The sequence below is a fragment of the Dermacentor andersoni genome, unplaced genomic scaffold, assembly GCF_023375885.2.
Source record: "Dermacentor andersoni unplaced genomic scaffold, qqDerAnde1_hic_scaffold ctg00000039.1, whole genome shotgun sequence".
Lineage (NCBI taxonomy): Eukaryota > Metazoa > Arthropoda > Arachnida > Ixodida > Ixodidae > Dermacentor > Dermacentor andersoni.
Window position 1 is genome coordinate 30,600,706 of NW_027314752.1, and position 17,959 is coordinate 30,618,664.

The 17,959-nt window shown below is 44.4% G+C and overlaps 2 protein-coding genes across 2 annotated transcripts in view; one reads left to right on the top strand and one right to left on the bottom strand.

Annotated features, from left to right (window-relative positions):
• LOC126527842 (uncharacterized) overlaps positions 1–1,637 on the bottom strand; it is an 87,360-nt gene extending 85,723 nt beyond the window's left edge. Inside the window, exons 1-2 of the mRNA XM_072285702.1 lie at positions 1,511–1,637; positions 677–1,192 (exon numbers count right to left, since the gene is read on the bottom strand). Of these exons, the coding sequence (XP_072141803.1) occupies positions 677–1,192; positions 1,511–1,637 (643 nt within the window). The remainder of the gene's footprint in view (positions 1–676; positions 1,193–1,510) is intronic.
• A 3,383-nt stretch (positions 1,638–5,020) lies between these two features.
• LOC126527832 (uncharacterized) lies at positions 5,021–17,109 on the top strand. Its single transcript, XM_050175685.3, has 7 exons — positions 5,021–5,204; positions 5,329–5,417; positions 8,159–8,269; positions 9,554–9,782; positions 14,293–14,370; positions 16,158–16,259; positions 17,054–17,109. Exons 1-7 carry the CDS (start codon positions 5,021–5,023, stop codon positions 17,107–17,109), a joined length of 849 nt encoding a protein of 282 aa, XP_050031642.3.
• Positions 17,110–17,959: the final 850 nt, after the last annotated feature.

A 17,959-nucleotide genomic window follows, 5' to 3' on the forward strand; every position in this document is an offset into this window, starting at 1 on the left:
GCTACAGAGTCCTTGCTTCTACCATAACAAGAAACCACCGCCTCTAACAAGCTCATAACAGTATGTACGTAATGTGAAAAGAAAAAAGAAAGCAGTAATGTTGTCTTTTTTCTTTTCCTGTTAAAAATTAGATTGGTATGATCTTGTTACCTGCATAGATAAAAAAACTGGTCAGTCAAATTAACACATGGCACAGAAAACTGGAAAGTCACAGTATATCTACTGCTGTACTTTTGCCTTAATGGCAAGTGCCTTGCATGTGTTACTGCATGCACACTCATGTGGCATGTTTTGCCACACGTTTTAAGAAACGTAGCATGTCTATCACTTCATCCACAGTCAAGCTAAGCCAGGTTTTTGCACATAACAGACTTCCCAGGGAATATTTTCGAACTTAATTACTTGCACAAATATTCTCAAGATCCCACATAGAGCATGCTGTGTGTTGAAAGTTGCCCTTGCTTCCCAAGTCTTTGGGTGATATGAGGAGCAATATCTGTCTTGATAGTTGGCATTCTTGTGTGCAGCTACATCGTCTACACCAGTATTCTAGACTGAAAATATTAAAATAAGAAGACTGTTCCGTGCATACAAGAGACACCACTCAATTACAATAATTACACTATATAATACTGCAATTATAAAAACTGTTTGGAGATATCAGCACATTTCTTACCTTCTCTATGCATTGCCATCGTGAGGCACCGAGGGCAGCCATGCAGACCGTTGAACTGAATCATGTTCAGAACGGCAGCACGTGCAGGTGCATCCACAGCACAGCACAGCACATATACTCTAGATTGGTGTACAGATGATGCAGTCTTCCATGATATGGGCTTCATACTTTTTACCTGCTCAACAAACTTTGCAAGAAATGTCTGCATATTTGGGTGGGTTCTCCCAAACCATAGTGCTGTCAGAACAGGATTTTGAAGTCGTTTGGCAGGTGGTAGCTCATTCACCACAATTTGCAGAGGCCACACTGATGTCTTGGAGGAATTGAAAACTGGACTTCCATCTCTGTTGATGGTCAGAGTCAAGTCATGATAAGTCAAGTTCTCAGCTTTGCTAAGCTCATGAAACCAAGCAGCACTTGTTATGTCAGTGACAGCATCACATCGCTGGATTCTCTTCAAGAGCCCTTCTTCCAGGCTTTCCTTTGTCCTGTCAATGAGAAGGCAAAGCTGACTTGCTGTGTCCAAAGTCACAAAAAATGACCCTTTTGCATGCACATTGGTGACATTTTCTTTGTTGCCACAGACAGTGCATAGTGCGTTGCCGTTTTCCACTGTCAACACAGCCTGACAAACATCACAAAGGTACCAATAGGTAACTAAGCCGCTTTTCTTTGTTGACCACAGCTTTCTAAATGCGTACTTGTTGCGTGGCAACACGTCAGCTCCTGCGATGCTGTTCACCAGCGCAGCCAGATCGCCCAACTCTGTCCACGTCAAGCCATGCGTAACTGCATATGACATGGCCATAGCAGCAGCTCCTGCCTTGGACGTACCAAGGTTTGGCAGCGTTTGCGAGCTGAGTGCAGCAAATGTAGTGGCCAATATTTCCTCTTCGATAAGAGGCGGCGGCGATCCACTCTCAACTGAGTCGTCGCAGTCTTCTGCTTCCTCGCGAGACATGCAGCTTCCTTCAGACCCGTGGGTGAGGGTTCGCGGGACAGATCGTCGCCGGTGCAGGAAGGCGAAGCGTCATCCCCGCACGTAGACGGCTCTGTGCTGCTCGGTGCGCTGGAACAATCCGCGTTCTGCTCGCCTTCTTTCCAACGTCTGTAAAAAGTCGTTTTCGGCACGCCGAGTTCCATGCTATGCTGCAAGTAGCTCTTGCGCGCCCTTTTCGACGGAACGTCGGCCATCGGCTCAATCTGAGCGATAAAACACACGTAATGTGTGCAAAACTGCTGCTACATAGAATAATTAACTAATAATTAATCGAACAGTGAACAAGCTACTAACCACTAATCGAAGACTCCATCGACCCTCAATTCGGCAGCGCCTAATTAGAGTCGCAAAACAGGAGGTCAAGATCAGTCGCTGGTCGTGGCCGCAGCTATCACTGAATGCACCAACCACAGTACAAGGCCTTCGGATGAACCCCATCGGCTTAATCCTGTATATTGGGGGCGAGCTCCACCACTGGAAAAGCTGGCGCCACCGTCGGCATGACGTGACATGAGGGATCACGTGGACACGGCGGCCGCGTCGGCTGCTTCGGAAGCGCCAAAGCGACCTGAAAACGAAAGTTTAAGTCCCCCTTGCGCTGCAGTTCTGATTAAGTGGGGAGGCTTTCCCGCCTTGGGTGTCTGCTTCACAACATCTGAAATTACTATAATCGGTAGTGGCTATACCTTTGGAAGCGTGCAGTATGGTAGGCTACTGCTCGTAGCCGCATTGCCGGACGTACGCAACGGAGCCCGGTGCCAGCCTTATTTACACGGAGCCGCAGGACAAGAAGCTGCGTGAAGCTTGGCCCGCGAAACTTAGAACGGGCAGACAGCCATCGGCTACAACTCGGGTATGCAGCAAGCACAGACACAACGAAGATTTCTGCTACGGCGCCGGGTCTGCGATATTCGGTGAGTAGAAGAAAACGCGCACTGAGACCCTGGCCCGCAATTGCTGCCCGGCGTGTGTGTATATATATATGTATATATATATATACTTAGATTTAGGTGCACGTTAACGATCCCAAGATCCCCATGTGGTCGAAATTTCCGGAGTCGCGCCTCCACTACGGCGTGCCTCGTAAAAGTGGTTTTGGCACGTAAAACACACCATTTAATTTTTTTTGAATGGAATAGGATAGCTCAGAAGCATATTTAAAAAAGGCGTATATGGTCATGTTTGTTTTATGAATTAACGCACTGGATTACGAAAGAGAAGCAGCGGGAAATTGCCCGCTGCATGAGAATACCAATACACATATACAGTGCGATCGCTGCATTGAGACTTCATTCTGTTATGCGCCATTTGTTTATACGACAGTCCGCTATATGAACATATTTCACATAGCTTGCGCTCTGTGACTGCCTACCTTTCACGCAAGAAGCCGGTTCGGGAGACTCCATCGCCGCGACCTCGTGCAATGGCGTTTACTGTACGTACGTATTCGGTAAAGAGATAGCGTCTGTAAACGATTCTGCGCTTCCAGATTGCCAATATAATTATATATCGACAGTTATATAACGAAGGAATAATTCTGTTCGGCGGTTCTATTGTGAGCTGCATGGTGCCACGAGGTGACCGCATGCACTTCATTAAAAAGGCGTTCGACTACAGCTAGGCCTGTATATTCGATCGTACGTGTTTCTAATAAATGTGAAAATATCACTATTAAAGTACACCAAACAGGTTGTCTTGAAGGTTATGTATATACATATACGATTTATTGCCGAGAGCATGCAGCTTGTCCTTAAGGACAAGCTGCATGCTCTCTGCAACACGGCTTTGTCCACGTAGTACAATTGTACTGCGTGGACAAAGCCGTGTTTGTTGTTGTGCAATATACATTCTACAACAAATGCCGATGCTGATTATGTCAGCATAATGTGAAGCAGACCGGTATACCGCTTTACCTATGCTGACATAAACGCGTGTGGTACGGAGACACTCTATCCCTGGTATATATGTTGAATTGACGCAGCATCCGGTTCTCTTGCTTTTGTCATATGTATACATATATAGCGACACGTCGGTATAGATGAAATTAATGTTTATTTTGTCGAACGCTGATGACAAGACTACGAATACCCAACGTTCATACATTTCCGCTGGCACATAATTGATACACGCGGTAAATATTTTACGCAATCGGGTCTGATTGAAATTCAAAAACGGTTGAAGGCAAAGGGCAACATAATGTACAAGAGGTGACAACCCTCTTAGATCTGATCATGGTGTAAGAATATTATGAGCTGTGATCTGACCTGGGTTGAATTAGAGTGAAAACTGCGTTACGGAAACGGCGGGGACAGTGGTCTTTCGTGCAAGTCGGATTCCTCGTTTCCGTTGCAGCTTTCGTGCATCGAAATATGACGTTTGGGTGCTACTTCGTAAGGATGTAAATTGTGAGCACGCATGCGAGCTAAGATCCTCTGTTCCAGCTCGCTCAGATCTTTGAGAGATGAATACGTTCTCACATCTACGGCTGCACTTGTCTGCCTCCAACTAGTGCCGCCCTATACGCGCTATCGCGCTCGCCTATCGCAGTCTTCAGCATGCTTCCGGTGAACAACTTCATCGTCACTGCAAATCGAAAAATTATGATAACAAATTTTTCCACGGCGTTTTCCACATCATTACTACCTTTATTCTATGCTACTACTTCATGATTAGAGCCGGTAAGCTTTCCATATTGCACTAAAAAAGTGGTTACCATGAAAATTAGTTGTCAGTCGCTTTAACGATTAGGCCGGGCACTGAAAAACATTTTCTTAGATGTAAATTAATGACACCTGCTTAAGCCTTTTGTAAACGAGTATATATAATGATATAAACAAGCCGTTTATTTTTAGCGCAGCATACAGACGCACTTTCGTCCCCGTGTGGTGTACTCATCGGTCGTGGACGAAGCACGAGAATAAAACCAATGAACAAAAAAAAAACTGAAATTTCGGTGGCTACGCTTGTCACTTTATACGAGAAATAAACATCTGCAACACCCACCTTACCATCGTAAAGAACAAAATCATTACCATCGAGGAAAAAAAAACTCGTTACTGGCGCCATCTAAACTTATCTACCCCCATGGGCGGCCGTGTCCTTTAGACTAGGTCTGTATGTATGGTAGGGCTTTGTAATAGACGCTGTAGGGAGACATTTTGCATAGGTGATCTGTGCATTTACAAGTAGCTGTTTTATCATATCTATAATATATTTATAGTAAACTATAATTATATCCGCGGGAACCATTGTTGGTGCTGATAGTTTGTCGGTCGTGAACGAGCGTTCCTCGTATGTCTCGAAACTCCGCCTGCACGACGATCGGTGCCAATTGGTACGAGACAATGTTTGCATGTGTACAGTACACAGAACATAAGGAGCGGGCAGCGCTGCCTGTGGCTCTTATCAGAGATTTCGAGCGACAAAGCACAACTGACTTCAAAAAGGACGACGTTGTCATGGCGTATTGGGCGGACGAAGATGGAAGAGGCGAGAACTTTTACCCGGCCAACGTCACTGCACTCGCGGGTAAGCCGACGCGTCGCCGCCGCAGGCCATTTGCACCTAGAGTAAGGGGTCTAAACACGTGGCCCACCGTGCTGTTCTTATAGTTTGCCTTCTTTCATTTGAGTTCTATTTTAATCATTGTCAGACACCCTTGAGGACCTTCTGTGCAAATTGAAGAACGCGCGACACTCATTTCCCAGAGTGATATTGGGAAAGCTGCACAAAGGCAACTTGGTAAGATTTTTTTCAATTATATTTTACAACCTGCTGTGTGAACGCGTACATTAGTTTTGGTTCGTTATGCCAGTGGTAAAACAACACCTAATGGAATATATATATATATCTTGAGTGCATCTTGCACATTAAGGTTTTTCGGTTTTTAGCTATATTTGATTCATGTGTGGTTCATTGTACCATCCTCACTATTGCATGGTTTGCCTCGTCGCAGATGTGAATGCTGTGGTAAAACAAATGCCCCTGCACTGCAGTGTGGTACAGTCACAGTGCATAGTTGCAGATAGTGATTGCTGAGGTCATGCTTGCTGGCCTGTCTTTGTCTTTGCACAAACAGTTTAGTAACAAGGCTATGATTTTGGCTGCTACCTGGCTCCTTGGGAATGTGCATGAGACCTCTCTACCACACATGCACATGTATTGTGTGGCAGAAAGGTCTTTGTTTCTTTCTCTTCAAAGTTTGGTTACACATGAATATTGCAGTTATCAGGTTGAGGCACCGAAGAATGTGCACACATTGTACTCCTCCTATCTTATTCGAGCTGCGTATACCTTAACGGCTTCTATGTCATTTGTGCGAAATTCCTGGTAACTACATCCCACTAGTCTTTCTTCCTGGTTGGCTGGCTGCCTGCTCTTGGTCTGTCAGGTCGCACATGTTGCATAATGGGGTTGATGGGTCACCGTATCTGCTCTTGTGAGGTTGACAGTGACCAAGTGACCACCTGAGCTTCAGTGTTTCACTGAAGATATGCTGTGCACCCACTCTCTTTGCATGATTGGCACAGTTGTAGTCTTGTTTTTTTTTTTCACACATACTTTGGGGACCATATGGGAATGAAATAGGCCCTTAGTTTTCTATATCATCAACCTACTGGGTTTCTTACGAGCGTTACTTTGCTCCTCAGTTAATGCTTACATAGCAAAACAGGTGCAGCTGCTGTAGTTTATTGCTGAGTTATCAAAGTTCAGTTCAGCAGTAAAATGAATACTGCACTGCAGCACCATCTTGTGGTACTTTGTGTTGTTCAGGAGAACTTTTCAAGGGATGAAAGATTGGTGTATCGTGCTGTGGCCTGCTAGTATAATTATACACTGAAAACGTTCAAAAGCACTGCTTTGGACCACAAATAATTTGCTAGTTAGGTGTTCACCTGCGCATATTATTGTTCGTGATGATTATTATTATTATTATTATTATTATTATTATTATTATTGCTGTTATAATAATAATTATTACTATTAGCACCCACAATTAGCTGCAAAATTGAGAGCAGAAGTGCAGCTTGGCAGACCATTACTGCTTACTTTAAGCATACCATTTGCATCAAGCCATCGCTTTAGCCTTCTTGGTGAAACTTGAGTATTTATTGTGATGTACTCTTGGCGTCAAATAAGACGTGAAGATTGGAGCGCATGGCCAAACCATAATGGAAGGTGTAGTGCGCACCATCCAGTCATCACCATTGACAGGAGTGCAGATCCTGTTGACAGCACTGCACAAGGATGCTCTCCCTGTGCTGCAATATTTTCGTTTGTGTTCTGGTTCTCTTTTACTTGAATGCAAGAAAACAAAAATAAAAAGCAATGGAAGCTGAAATATTGCAGTATAGGGCGAGCATTATCACAGTGCGACGAAACTGTATGTCCTATCGGTGTCAATTGAAATGTGAACAGCAACGTCATCTTTTCTTGCTTTCAAATGAAAGAGAACCAGAACAGAAACATAAATATTGCATCATAGGTGGAGCATCATTGTGCAGTGCGGTCAAACTGGATGTGTGTGCGTGTCACTGGTGCTGACTGGATGGTACACATTATACCTTCAATAATGCTTTGGTCACGCGCTTCACTGTTTGCGTTTCATTTGATGATAGTATGTTCATAGGGGGTTCTAGCTTCCTTTTGTGCATTCAGTGGCTTGTGCAGTTGTCTACTTGTGCTATTAATTTGTTCTTATTTATTTTTCATAAGTGTTGCAATGCTGTTGGTGATAACGCCCTGATTATAAGGCCCCAGATCTTATACATTTGTAAAAATGCTGCATAATTGTGAGGCATATAGCGCGTTAAAAAGACAAGGACAAAAGTTAGACGTGACACACACAGGTGCTTTTTAATGCGCTATATGCCTCACGATGTCTTACCAAGAAGCCCAAATCACTGCTTTACTGCATAATTGTATGATACGTAATTACAAAAACATGGCTTTGGAGGCCATGATGTGGTGCTTTATTGACCTTGTAGAGTGTAGCAGTAGAACTGTTTCAAAATGTGCAGCTGCTACCTCAATGATGGCAAGTGCTTTTGCACTGCATAGAAAGAGGCCTGGATGAAATCAAAAGGTAAGTGACATCTAGCCTGGTCAGGGCAATGTTTAAGTCAAACCCAAACATAACAAAAGGGGAAGAGGAAATAAAAGCTGGCCAGCTATGATTAGTGCCACACTGAAAACCTTATTGCACTACATGTGCCATTTTCTTATTTATTTATCCACCTAAAAGCGCAGTTAATTTCCCTCGTGATTTCTTCAGCTTTACCATCTCTATGGGGCTGCTAAAAAAAAAGTCAGTTCCCCTGTTTCCTCTCATTCAACCACACACACTTTTGTTGCAGTGGTCAGTGTTGGCTGCTGGGAGAGTCCCTGCAGATATGAAGATAAGAAATAGATTCCGATGCCTGCATAAATGTTCTTGAGGAGATGTGTTGAGTTTTATCTTGCATGCCTTTTTTATGGTTAAGGCTGATGAAGGGCTCTCCAAGAGAGAAGAGAGGAAAAGGAAGCGAGAAGCTGCCAGGAAGGAACTTGGCAACATACTTAAGGCATTCAAGCAGTCGGAGAACTCGGAACTGGTAAGCAATATTTATTTGAGCCCAGCTACCCATTATTGCTGTCAACATTCAAACCTGATGGCAATGCTGAAACAATATTTTGGTTAAAGCTTAAAGTAGCAGTTTACCTTGCTGCTTCATTATCATGTCTGTGATGTGATGAGGGGGCTGTGATTGTGCCTTTTACTTTGTTATTAGTAGTATTTTCTTTCTGCACATTTTCATTCAATATACAGGTCTGTGAAATTTGGCCTTCTGGCAGCACAACATAACACTATTTCCAACTGGACACGACTAGCATACACGAGACTGCAGACATAAAAAGAAGAGTAGTATGCAATATTTAATGTTACTTTCACATCTTCATCACTAAACCATACAAGGGATTGTTAAAACTAGAAATATTCACTAAATGCTACTTGCATTAGCATGTGCAAATAAAGAATTGTATGTGGTGTGCAGAGGTAATGGCAAAACCTTTGTGGGAAAATAAGAATAAAAGTATGGATCACTTGCAATGCACAAATGGTGCTTCATAAGATAAACTGTTGCCTTGATTTCCTTGGCTAGTACAAAATCCTACTTGGTGCTTTATAGGTGGTCATGCATGGAAAACTTGCATTATCATAATCAAGACAACCTGCCATTGCAAGATGTCATTATTACCATTATTTTACCTGACTGGTATATACTGGTATTTTTAGTGTGCGACTTCCTTTGTGACCTCAGAAGTGACACACTGCATTGAAAAGTAATTGCAGTAAAACAAGTTGTGAGGCTAGTTGGTGCATAGCTATAAAAAAATGAAGCACCAACGGTAACGGCACACTAAGAAGGAACGGAAAGACAGGACAAGGCGCTTCCTGTCTTTTTGTTTCTTATTAGTGTGCCGTTACCGTTGACGCTTCATTTTTTGAAAAGTAATGCCACAACATGTGGATGGGTGAGATTTTACGCACCTTTATGGCTGGCTCATGTTGGCCTGTCTCATTTAATACCAGCACAGGTGTTGCCTGATTTGCCAGAAGTGCACTGTCGATTGGCTGATACACATTTATAGATTTTTATTGGAGCACATATTTCCTTTGATTCTGGTTAACACTGCTAATCAGAGATAACTTGGTGATGTCTGGTTCTGATTTCTGGTAGTAAATTATTGGCTTGCATACGCATGCAACTAAGTGACTTCTTTATAGTTCGTATCGTTATTGTATTGTTCATAGAGCAGTTCAAGTATCATTCATAGTTTGCTCTTGAGAAGTCTCGTCATTCTCCCAAGGTTCATGGTGTCATGTATTATTGCAGTTTCAAGACTTTGAAGATGAGAGCAAAGAATCTGTTGAAAATCACACTAAAAGCAAGAAAGATAAAGGAGCTTCCCATGAAATTGAGTGGAAGAATATGGAAGCAAGAATTGAGGACCTTGAAAAAGAACTACAAAATATAGAAGCTGAGAAAGAGGAGCTTGCTCGGCTGTTGGAAGAGGAGCGAGAGAGGTCAAGAAGGCTGACGGATGCCCTCCTCAACAAGATTGGTAAGTTGCAAGCTCGTGTTTGTGATGAGTGTTGACGTTTGCTGGTATGTGAAATGACCGAGAACAAATTAGTGGACACACAAACACAGACTTCAAGAGTCACTTTATTGGAAACAGATGCACATACAGGCATGCAAAGCATGCTCACTTGCAAACAAAAATGCAATGCCCACACAAAATCGCGTTGAGAAAAAACAGTTCTTGAGAAAGCAAGCGAAGGCATGCTCACGCATTTATAATTAGGCTTGCTGTTCGGGCTACTTCAATGACCAGCCTAGTGAGTCCATCTCTGTGTCACGGCACATCAAAGCCTTTGTTAAACAACGGCTCACTGCCACATGTCTTGCAACAGAGCCAACCAACCACCGCATGCTTTCTTATGTTGTTGCTGTGGTTTCTCTGTTTGTCTTTTAGGCAGGGTTCCATATGGCCTACCTAGAACTTTCCGCATGAAAGTGCAGTATGATGCACAACACGATCTCTAGTTTACAAAGTGCATTTTATTATGCCTGCTGCAGCCAGCCAATAAAGCCTTAAATGTTGAAGTTAGTGCTTGTCTGTGCAATTGCTAGTCCTCAATTTCAGTGCGCTTATACAATTCTAACTCATGTTCGTGTGGCAGGACTTTTTGAAGTGAGCTCCTTAAATTCATTATTTTTTTAACACAGAAGCTGAGAATGCCTAACTAGTGGCACCCAACAGCGATAACATGTTTCAGTAGTCAATGAAAGCAGTAAAACCTGGGGATCAAAAGGAGAGTGAATAGACACAAACCAAGTAAGAAACATACGTGCAGCTACATAGGCATGCACTGTAGAGTGTCATGTAATCAATAAATGGGTGCATATCTATGAGCCAAGTATAATACAGAAGCTTCTATGTTTTGTCTTAAAGGTGCACTGACACAATTATTAAAAATCTATTCTTAAAGCTGCCAACTCTATAATAAGGCCTCAGTTTCTCAAACATGCAATGAATCATGAATTATACCACCTTTTAATGCAATTAATTTAGATTGGTACCATATAGAGTACAGCTTACTTGCATACCATTCGTTTGCATGCGCTCCTCTACACAGAGAAAGGAAATAAACTAGGAGGAAATGTCACATTGCATAGCTGGCCTTTGTAAACCAATAATTCTTGGATCCATACCCTTCACTTTCTTTCGCTTGGCCTACCGCATGACCCTGCGCTCAGCAGACTTGGCATTGTAAGCTTGGCTCGTGGTAGGTTCTAATCAACATACAGGCGCCTATAAAAGTGGTATACTGCAGCGGCGTCGCTCGGTATCTTGGCGAGCTGAAGCACGAAACATTGAAACGAGTCAAGCGACATGCCTGCAGATTATAAAGGGCACCGATTGGCTGTCTCGATCCCAGGTGCTGCCTGTAGATGGCGTTCCGATGCAGTTTGCCGTTGCTGCGGCTCCCGTTGTGTGGAGTTTACCACTTTTGTCGGTGCCTGTACATGTGTTTGGGGGCTTTGGTAACTGCCTTGTGATTACTTCTTTGCAACATGCTTATGCAACTTGGGTAGCTTATGCTGGCTTGTACATTTAATAGCCATTGTGCAACAGTGCAGTTACTGTCACACTCATTTTATTTTCAGAAGAGTGCAGTTAGTGCGGCAGTGAAAGACAGTAAAAACTGTCTTGACAAGATCACTTGTTGAGTCAACTTTTTTTGGCTGCAATTTTATCCTATGGTGCTCTCTTCCAATTCTTTCATTCCTCCTAGCTTCACTACATGTGCAAATTGTGGTTATGTGCATGTGTTATCACTGATGAGTGGTTTGGTGCAATGGTAAAAGCACAATGTTATAGAGTTGTGAAAGCTTTTCAAGGCGAGGAAGCTTTAGATGACGAGGAATAAGTTACCGAAGGGGAGGAGGGCAAAGGGCACTGCACATTCTAAGAGACAGTAGAGGGCCAAGCTTTCATTATTACATGTTGAATGTGAACAAGTGGAAAGAATAGGCCACATGGTGCGCTTCCAGCTTGCGGCAACACGGTTATTTTGTGGCTTGTGAACACTGTATCATCAGGCTCATTTGTATGTCAGCAGCTTGTGATACCATGTGAGCATTGCCTCTGATATGCGTGACATGTAGAGGGAGGGGAGGGAGGGAAAACTTTTGAGTCTTTCGAGAGTTTCGCGGTTACGAGGTCTCCGCCGTCTTCATCTTCTTGGCGCTGGCGACTTGAGACTTGTCTTCAGCAAGGGTGGGCCCCTATTCCAAGGGTCCACTGAGTCGCGCTGCATCGCTCGCGTGCTGCACTAGGGCCCTTTGGGCCGTGAGCTCGCTGCTGGTGAGCCGACTCTCCCATTGCTCCGCACTCGGGTGTTCGTGTTTGTGGAATGCTTTGTTGCGTTCGCACTCCCAGGTGATATGGTAAAGTGTAGGTTTGGCACCGCACCAAGGGCAGGTGGCCCTGTATTGTATCGGAAACATCTTATTGAGCACGCGTAAGTTGGGGAATGAGTTTGTCTGTAGTCTGCGCCAGCTGGTCGCTTCCTCCTTTGAAAGGTCTTTGTGTGGTGGCGGATATCTAATTCTAGTTCCTCTATGTAAGTTCAGGGTCTCTGCGTATCCCCCCTCGCAAGCCTGTAGGTGGGTCTCCGGGACATTGGACCACCCAGCTCGGAACGCTTCACCTCGAGCTAGGCTGTCTGCCCTTTCGTTCCCTACTATGCCTACGTGACCCGGGATCCAGATTAGCTTGTGCCGGGGCTTTTCCTTCTCGGCGGAGGTGGCTCCGCTGAGTATTCTGAGGGCAGTTTTGCTGATTCTGCCTCTCGTGTAGTTCCTGCACACCTCTTTTGAGTCCGTCAGTGTGTTGAGAGATCGGCCTGTTCTATAACCTTCCGCTGCCGCCAGCGCTACGGCAATCTCCTCGGCCTCCGCTGTGCCAGCGACCTTTGCTGTGGCATACGTGATCGGGTTTCCTTCCCTATTAACCACTACCGTCGCGGCCACGCGTTCTCTTCCGTGTGGATATACGGCGGCGTCCGTGTATACTGTATTGTCTAGCTGGGCTAGCGTTCTCTCAACATATTCGGCCCTAGCTTTTCGCCTGTTTTCGTGTAACTTGGGATCCATATTTTTTGGCAGTGGTCCCACATGAATGGTTTTGCTGAGGTGGTCCGGTACGTCCGCGTATCTGTCTGTCAGTCCACTCGTATCCCGACCCAACCTCCTCAGGAGCGCTCGTCCCGTAGGGTTGCCTCTGAGTCTCGCGGTTTGCGTACCCAGCAGAGCCTCGGCGAGCTCACTGAAGGTGTTGTTGATGCCCAGCTGGAGCAACTTCTCGTTCGACGTGTTTCTCGGTAGACACAGAGCCGTCTTGTACGCCTTCCTGAGGATGGTGTCTGCTTGCTCTATTTCTGCCTTGGTCGTGACGTGGTACGGCAGGGAGTACGTGACTCGGCTGACAATTAGGCTGTTGACTAGCTTCAGAGTGTCTTCTTCTTTCATTCCGTATCTCTTTCGGGATACCCTATTGATCATGCAGCCCACCTGTTCCGCCGCCTTGCTCAGCAGGCTAATGGTATGGCTGCACTTCCGGCTGCCTTGTAGCCTCATGCCCAGGATGCTAATCATGTCCTTCTCCGGGATGTTGTGTCCCTCGAGGGTCACCTCCAGTGTCGCTTGCGTTGGGTGCTTGCCGACCCTGAAGAGCTCAGACTTCTCCATGGAGCATCGCAGTCCCCTTTCCCTGGTGTAGTTTTCCACGCAGGTCGCCGCTTCCTGCAGTTTTTCTTGCTTCTCTCCGAGGGATCCTTGGGTGACCCAGATTGTGACGTCGTCGGCGTATATCGCGTGCTGGATGCCTCGGATATCCTTAAGTTTTCTTGCATGTAGAGAAACCCTTGTAAAAAAAACCTTAGGCCAACTGATCGTAGCATTGGAAGAGGATATAATTAGAAATTCTTTGTGCATTTAGGGAATTCTTTTACCTAACTATGTTTCTCAGTTCTGCAGTTATCTAATGAAGCATGGAAAACAGGATGCAAAAGTATTGTACCAGTACTCTTTTAAGTTGTGGTAGGCTCATAGTGTGCACCTGATTTTCCAAACTGAGTTCATGGCAGATCATTTATACCTGACATGCTGTTAGTTTCTGGCCAAATATTACCTCACTTCTTGCAATATTGTGGTATATGTGCATGTAGCAGCTAAATCAGCATTGCAGGTTATGTAAGGCTTATCAAAAATATACTATGTACACTGAATGCATGACTGCGGGGCTCATTATCTGTGTTCGGAGCATACAGCTTTGGAAGGTGGGAGCTTCTGTTCTTCATTATTGTAAGCACCATGAGTGGCACAGGAGCCACGTATGCATCTTAGCCACAGCTATGTCCACAGGCACGAGCACATATAAGGATTTTGCTGCACCAGGTTGTGCATTATTTGCAGCCATTTGCAAAAGAATGTCTGGCTTTTCCTTGTTTTTTATAGCTATTTTCTTAGCTGGTGTTTTATAACAGTAATTCCTTTTCATGCAGAAATTGCTCCCACTGCCAAGACTGCCACAATCGCAAAAGAGGTTGTTCATGAAATCTTGGTGCCAGATGTATCCCCAGGTTTGCTCATCAGTTCTCTCTCACTTGGTTTTCCTGTTCCAGACGTGGCATTCTTTAAAGGGCCCCTCACCAGGTTTAGGCATTTTGAACAGACAGGTGTGACGCATAGATCACACTGTGGAAACTGTGTCTGCAAAATATTGAAAGCTACACGGTGTAACAGCATAAACGTCGCAGAAAAGCTTGCATGCCCTTTTTTTCACGTAAGCTCTGCTTCCAGCCACAGAGTCAAGGTTACATGCACAAATGCCTCTATGTAAGATGCACTGCCTGCAACGTCACCAATTATGGCTTATGACCCTGGTATTTTGCCTAGCACAATGCTGCTACTGGTAGTATGCCACACAGCGAAAAGTGGAAGGGGAAAAAATGGAGGCAGTGCTTCTGACGTGAATGGGACAAGGTCCCTTGGCTCCAGTGAGGGAGCTGGCAGGTAACAAAAGTCACCTGTGGGCATCAGACATAGCAGAAGGAGAGAGTGCTTACGTTGGCAATGAGCTGTTCCCTAGGTGATGCCCCGCTACTTGCAGTGCACAAAGAAAATTATCGATTGGACTTGGTGAGGGGCCCTTTAAGCTGCATTTGTTAAGAATATGTTAAAAAATTTGCTTTTTATTTAACGTAAAATAACTTCATAAAATTTACTTTTTTTGCATGATAACTTCAGGAACTTTTTGACCTCTTAGTTGATTGCAAGTGATTTACATCTGTGTGGCTTCATGTGACAGATATTAAGCGAGACATACTATTTAACTTCGACGCATGGGAAGATGTTAGTCTAACATACGCACAAGATGTAACAAAATGTTGCATGTTGTTGGCAGTGTATTTATCTTATTCATGCAACACACAGGTCCTAGAATTAATTGCTATATTGTCTTCATTGTTGATATGTACAGGTGCACCTAGTTATTACATTGCCTTGGAAAAGGTGCGAGTGGTTTGTCTTGACCGCTTTGGAACAGCTTCCTTGTAGACATTTTTTTAAAGCATAAAATGTTGTTAGCTCCCGTTGTCCGCGACCTTCAAGAGACCTTGAGCCAAAATCGAGCTGTTATCCGGGCACTCAAGATGAGAATGAGACGAGAATGGGGCAAGAATGAAACGAGAACATAAGGTGCGCGATCGAAGATCTTTGTTCAATACGCATTCTGTTTGGCCGCTGCATAGTCACAAAGTGGCAGTATGCAGAATTTGCGAGAACGGGGCGGAGAGAGCAGCCAGTCTGCAAGTGGTGAACTCCCCGGAAGTCTACTTCACTCGTTTGTCATCTGCTTGCAGGATACTACAATTTGTAACTATTAGTTTCTCTGCGTTGTCCCTAGGTGATGTCACGCACAGCGAGGAAAAAACAAAAGGAAAATAAACTGCTGGAACAGTGGCGCGCTTTTCAAGAGCCAACAACATTGCAATGGCTCACTGGCATTCAATGATGGGGTCGAGTTAACTGCACAACCAACGCACTGTTTCGAGAAACGAAACAATGCCAGAATTCGCTTCAGTCGAAACTCAGTTTCGCCCCAGTCTAAACTTACGGTCTCTGGTCCCCAACCCTTTGTACAGGACCACATTACATATGCTAATTACTGCCCCTTAAAAATATTGCTTCTGATTTCTTCCTAATGTTTGTTCACAATACCACTCTATCAAGCTGTAACTTCTTGTACGCTGAAGTTTAATTTATCATTTCGAATAGCGATGTTCAAGAAGGCAGATACAGTGCACCATACACTTGATTGTCATCTTTTGCGCTGAAACAGGGTTGCTTGTGCTCTTTTCATGGCTAGTGTTCTATGATTTCCGTGGCACGGGTTTTGTGCCGCCTCCTGCAAGAGCTGGCAACGTGCTGAGTGACCAGGCTGACAGGGACCGGCACGCCTCAGATGGCTGTGAGTAATCATCGTAATTACTCCAACCCATCTGATTTGCCGGTAGCTGGTTCAAGCTTACATCTACTCTGGGTTACGGGAGAGCCAGAATCTTTTTACTGGACTTAATAAGTACAATCAGTCAGATAACAACAACGGGTGAATGCTTGCCCTTTTAATGATCCATGCTTTTGGCTGCAGTGCAAAGAAAAATCTAGTGTAGGTGCACGCACACTTAATTGGTGCCATCACAACATTTGTCCGCTGGGCGGTTCTCTGAAGTGGATGATACCCCTGTGGCTATAGTCATTCGTCTCCTTGCTTTTTCTACATTGTCCATTACAAAGCACTGGACCAACTAGCAAAGTTTTAGCCTACTGCCACAAATGCTTGGTGAGAGCTGCATGCCAGTCAGTGAATTTGCAGCATTTCATATAATTGCACAAAATTTTTAACCTTTCCATGCCTATGCGAAAGCTCCACGTGAGTTTGGAACAAAGCAGTTGTCATCGGGCAGCACTCGCTTGTTGTCAATTGTTTGGCTGATTGTACACAAATATGTGCATTGCTGCAAATAACTAATGTAATGATGACTTCCAAGGGTGTTAGAGTGATTTGTGAATATTTACTTAATTAAGTCAATTACAGATGATAGTTCCTCTGGCAGCATCCTTTGTAATACTTCAAGCACCCCTAGTAGAAATCTTTAAGACTTTTTTTGCAGGATTTGCTTTGTTTTGTTCTTTTTCGTCCAGATAAAAATCATGCACGAGGTACAGTAGAATGTTTCTCATACTGCTATATTTTTGTTTTAGGTGGTCCACCGCAGTCATACGAAGTGTTGGCGGAGGGTTCAGTGGAAGGCAAGTGAACCCTTGTAATACTCATTACGAGTGTGTCTTTACACACTTTTTATGGTATTTGTGAAGTTTCATTCCATGGGATATGTGTATACATTTTGTTTATGAAATGTTAAATGGGCTGCACAATATTTTTGTTTGTCAGCTGTGAACTGGGGTTATACAACTAGCCCTTTTGCACCTCTGACTAGGAAAGAAGGCCATTTTAAATCAAAACACTATTTTTTGGAGACTGCTGACAAATTTCACACTATCTTGAACCAGCACAACACTGTCCATAATCAGTATTCCTTGCTTTCAGTTCTTGTTCTCCAGAAAGTATGCCATACTTCTCTCTTCATTTCATCTTACACCAAACGTACAGAACCCTAATTATAATCATTGCAAAATGTACAGGGTCGTCCACTTTTGGTATGAACACGGCGCAGCGTGGCCGTGCTGCGCAAAGCTTCAGCGTGCACCACTTGGCCGCGCATCAAAACTAAGTGGAGCAGGCGCACAGGGGCTTGGAGGTGGGGCATTGCGTCGTCTGCTGAAGCAAGGGAGCTTACCATGCTTTAGCATACTACACAGGACATGAAGCCCTACCTCCAAGCCCATGTGCACCTGCGCCGCTTTGCTTCGGTGGGCGGCCAAGCCGTTCGTGCTGGCGCTCGGTGGCAAACGGCCATGCTGCGCTGTGTGCGTGCTAAGAATGGATGACCCTGTGCATTGCTCAAATCGTCATTGAAATATATTTAAAGCACATAAAATGCTGCAACCATAACTTGCCCATGTTTGTTCCATTTGACAGTTTCTAGCACGTGTCAATGAGTTATTCAGCTGGACAAGAACCTTCTCTAGCCTAACAATGAGTTGACG

Coding starts and splice junctions, on each gene's coding strand:
- LOC126527832 (XM_050175685.3), top strand. CDS start 5,021: ATGTTTGCATGTGTACAGTACACAGAACATAAGGAGCGGGCAGCGCTG. Junction 8,270..9,553: donor AGTCGGAGAACTCGGAACTG/GTAAGCAATATT, acceptor GTATTATTGCAG/TTTCAAGACTTTGAAGATGA. Junction 9,783..14,292: donor TGCCCTCCTCAACAAGATTG/GTAAGTTGCAAG, acceptor CTTTTCATGCAG/AAATTGCTCCCACTGCCAAG.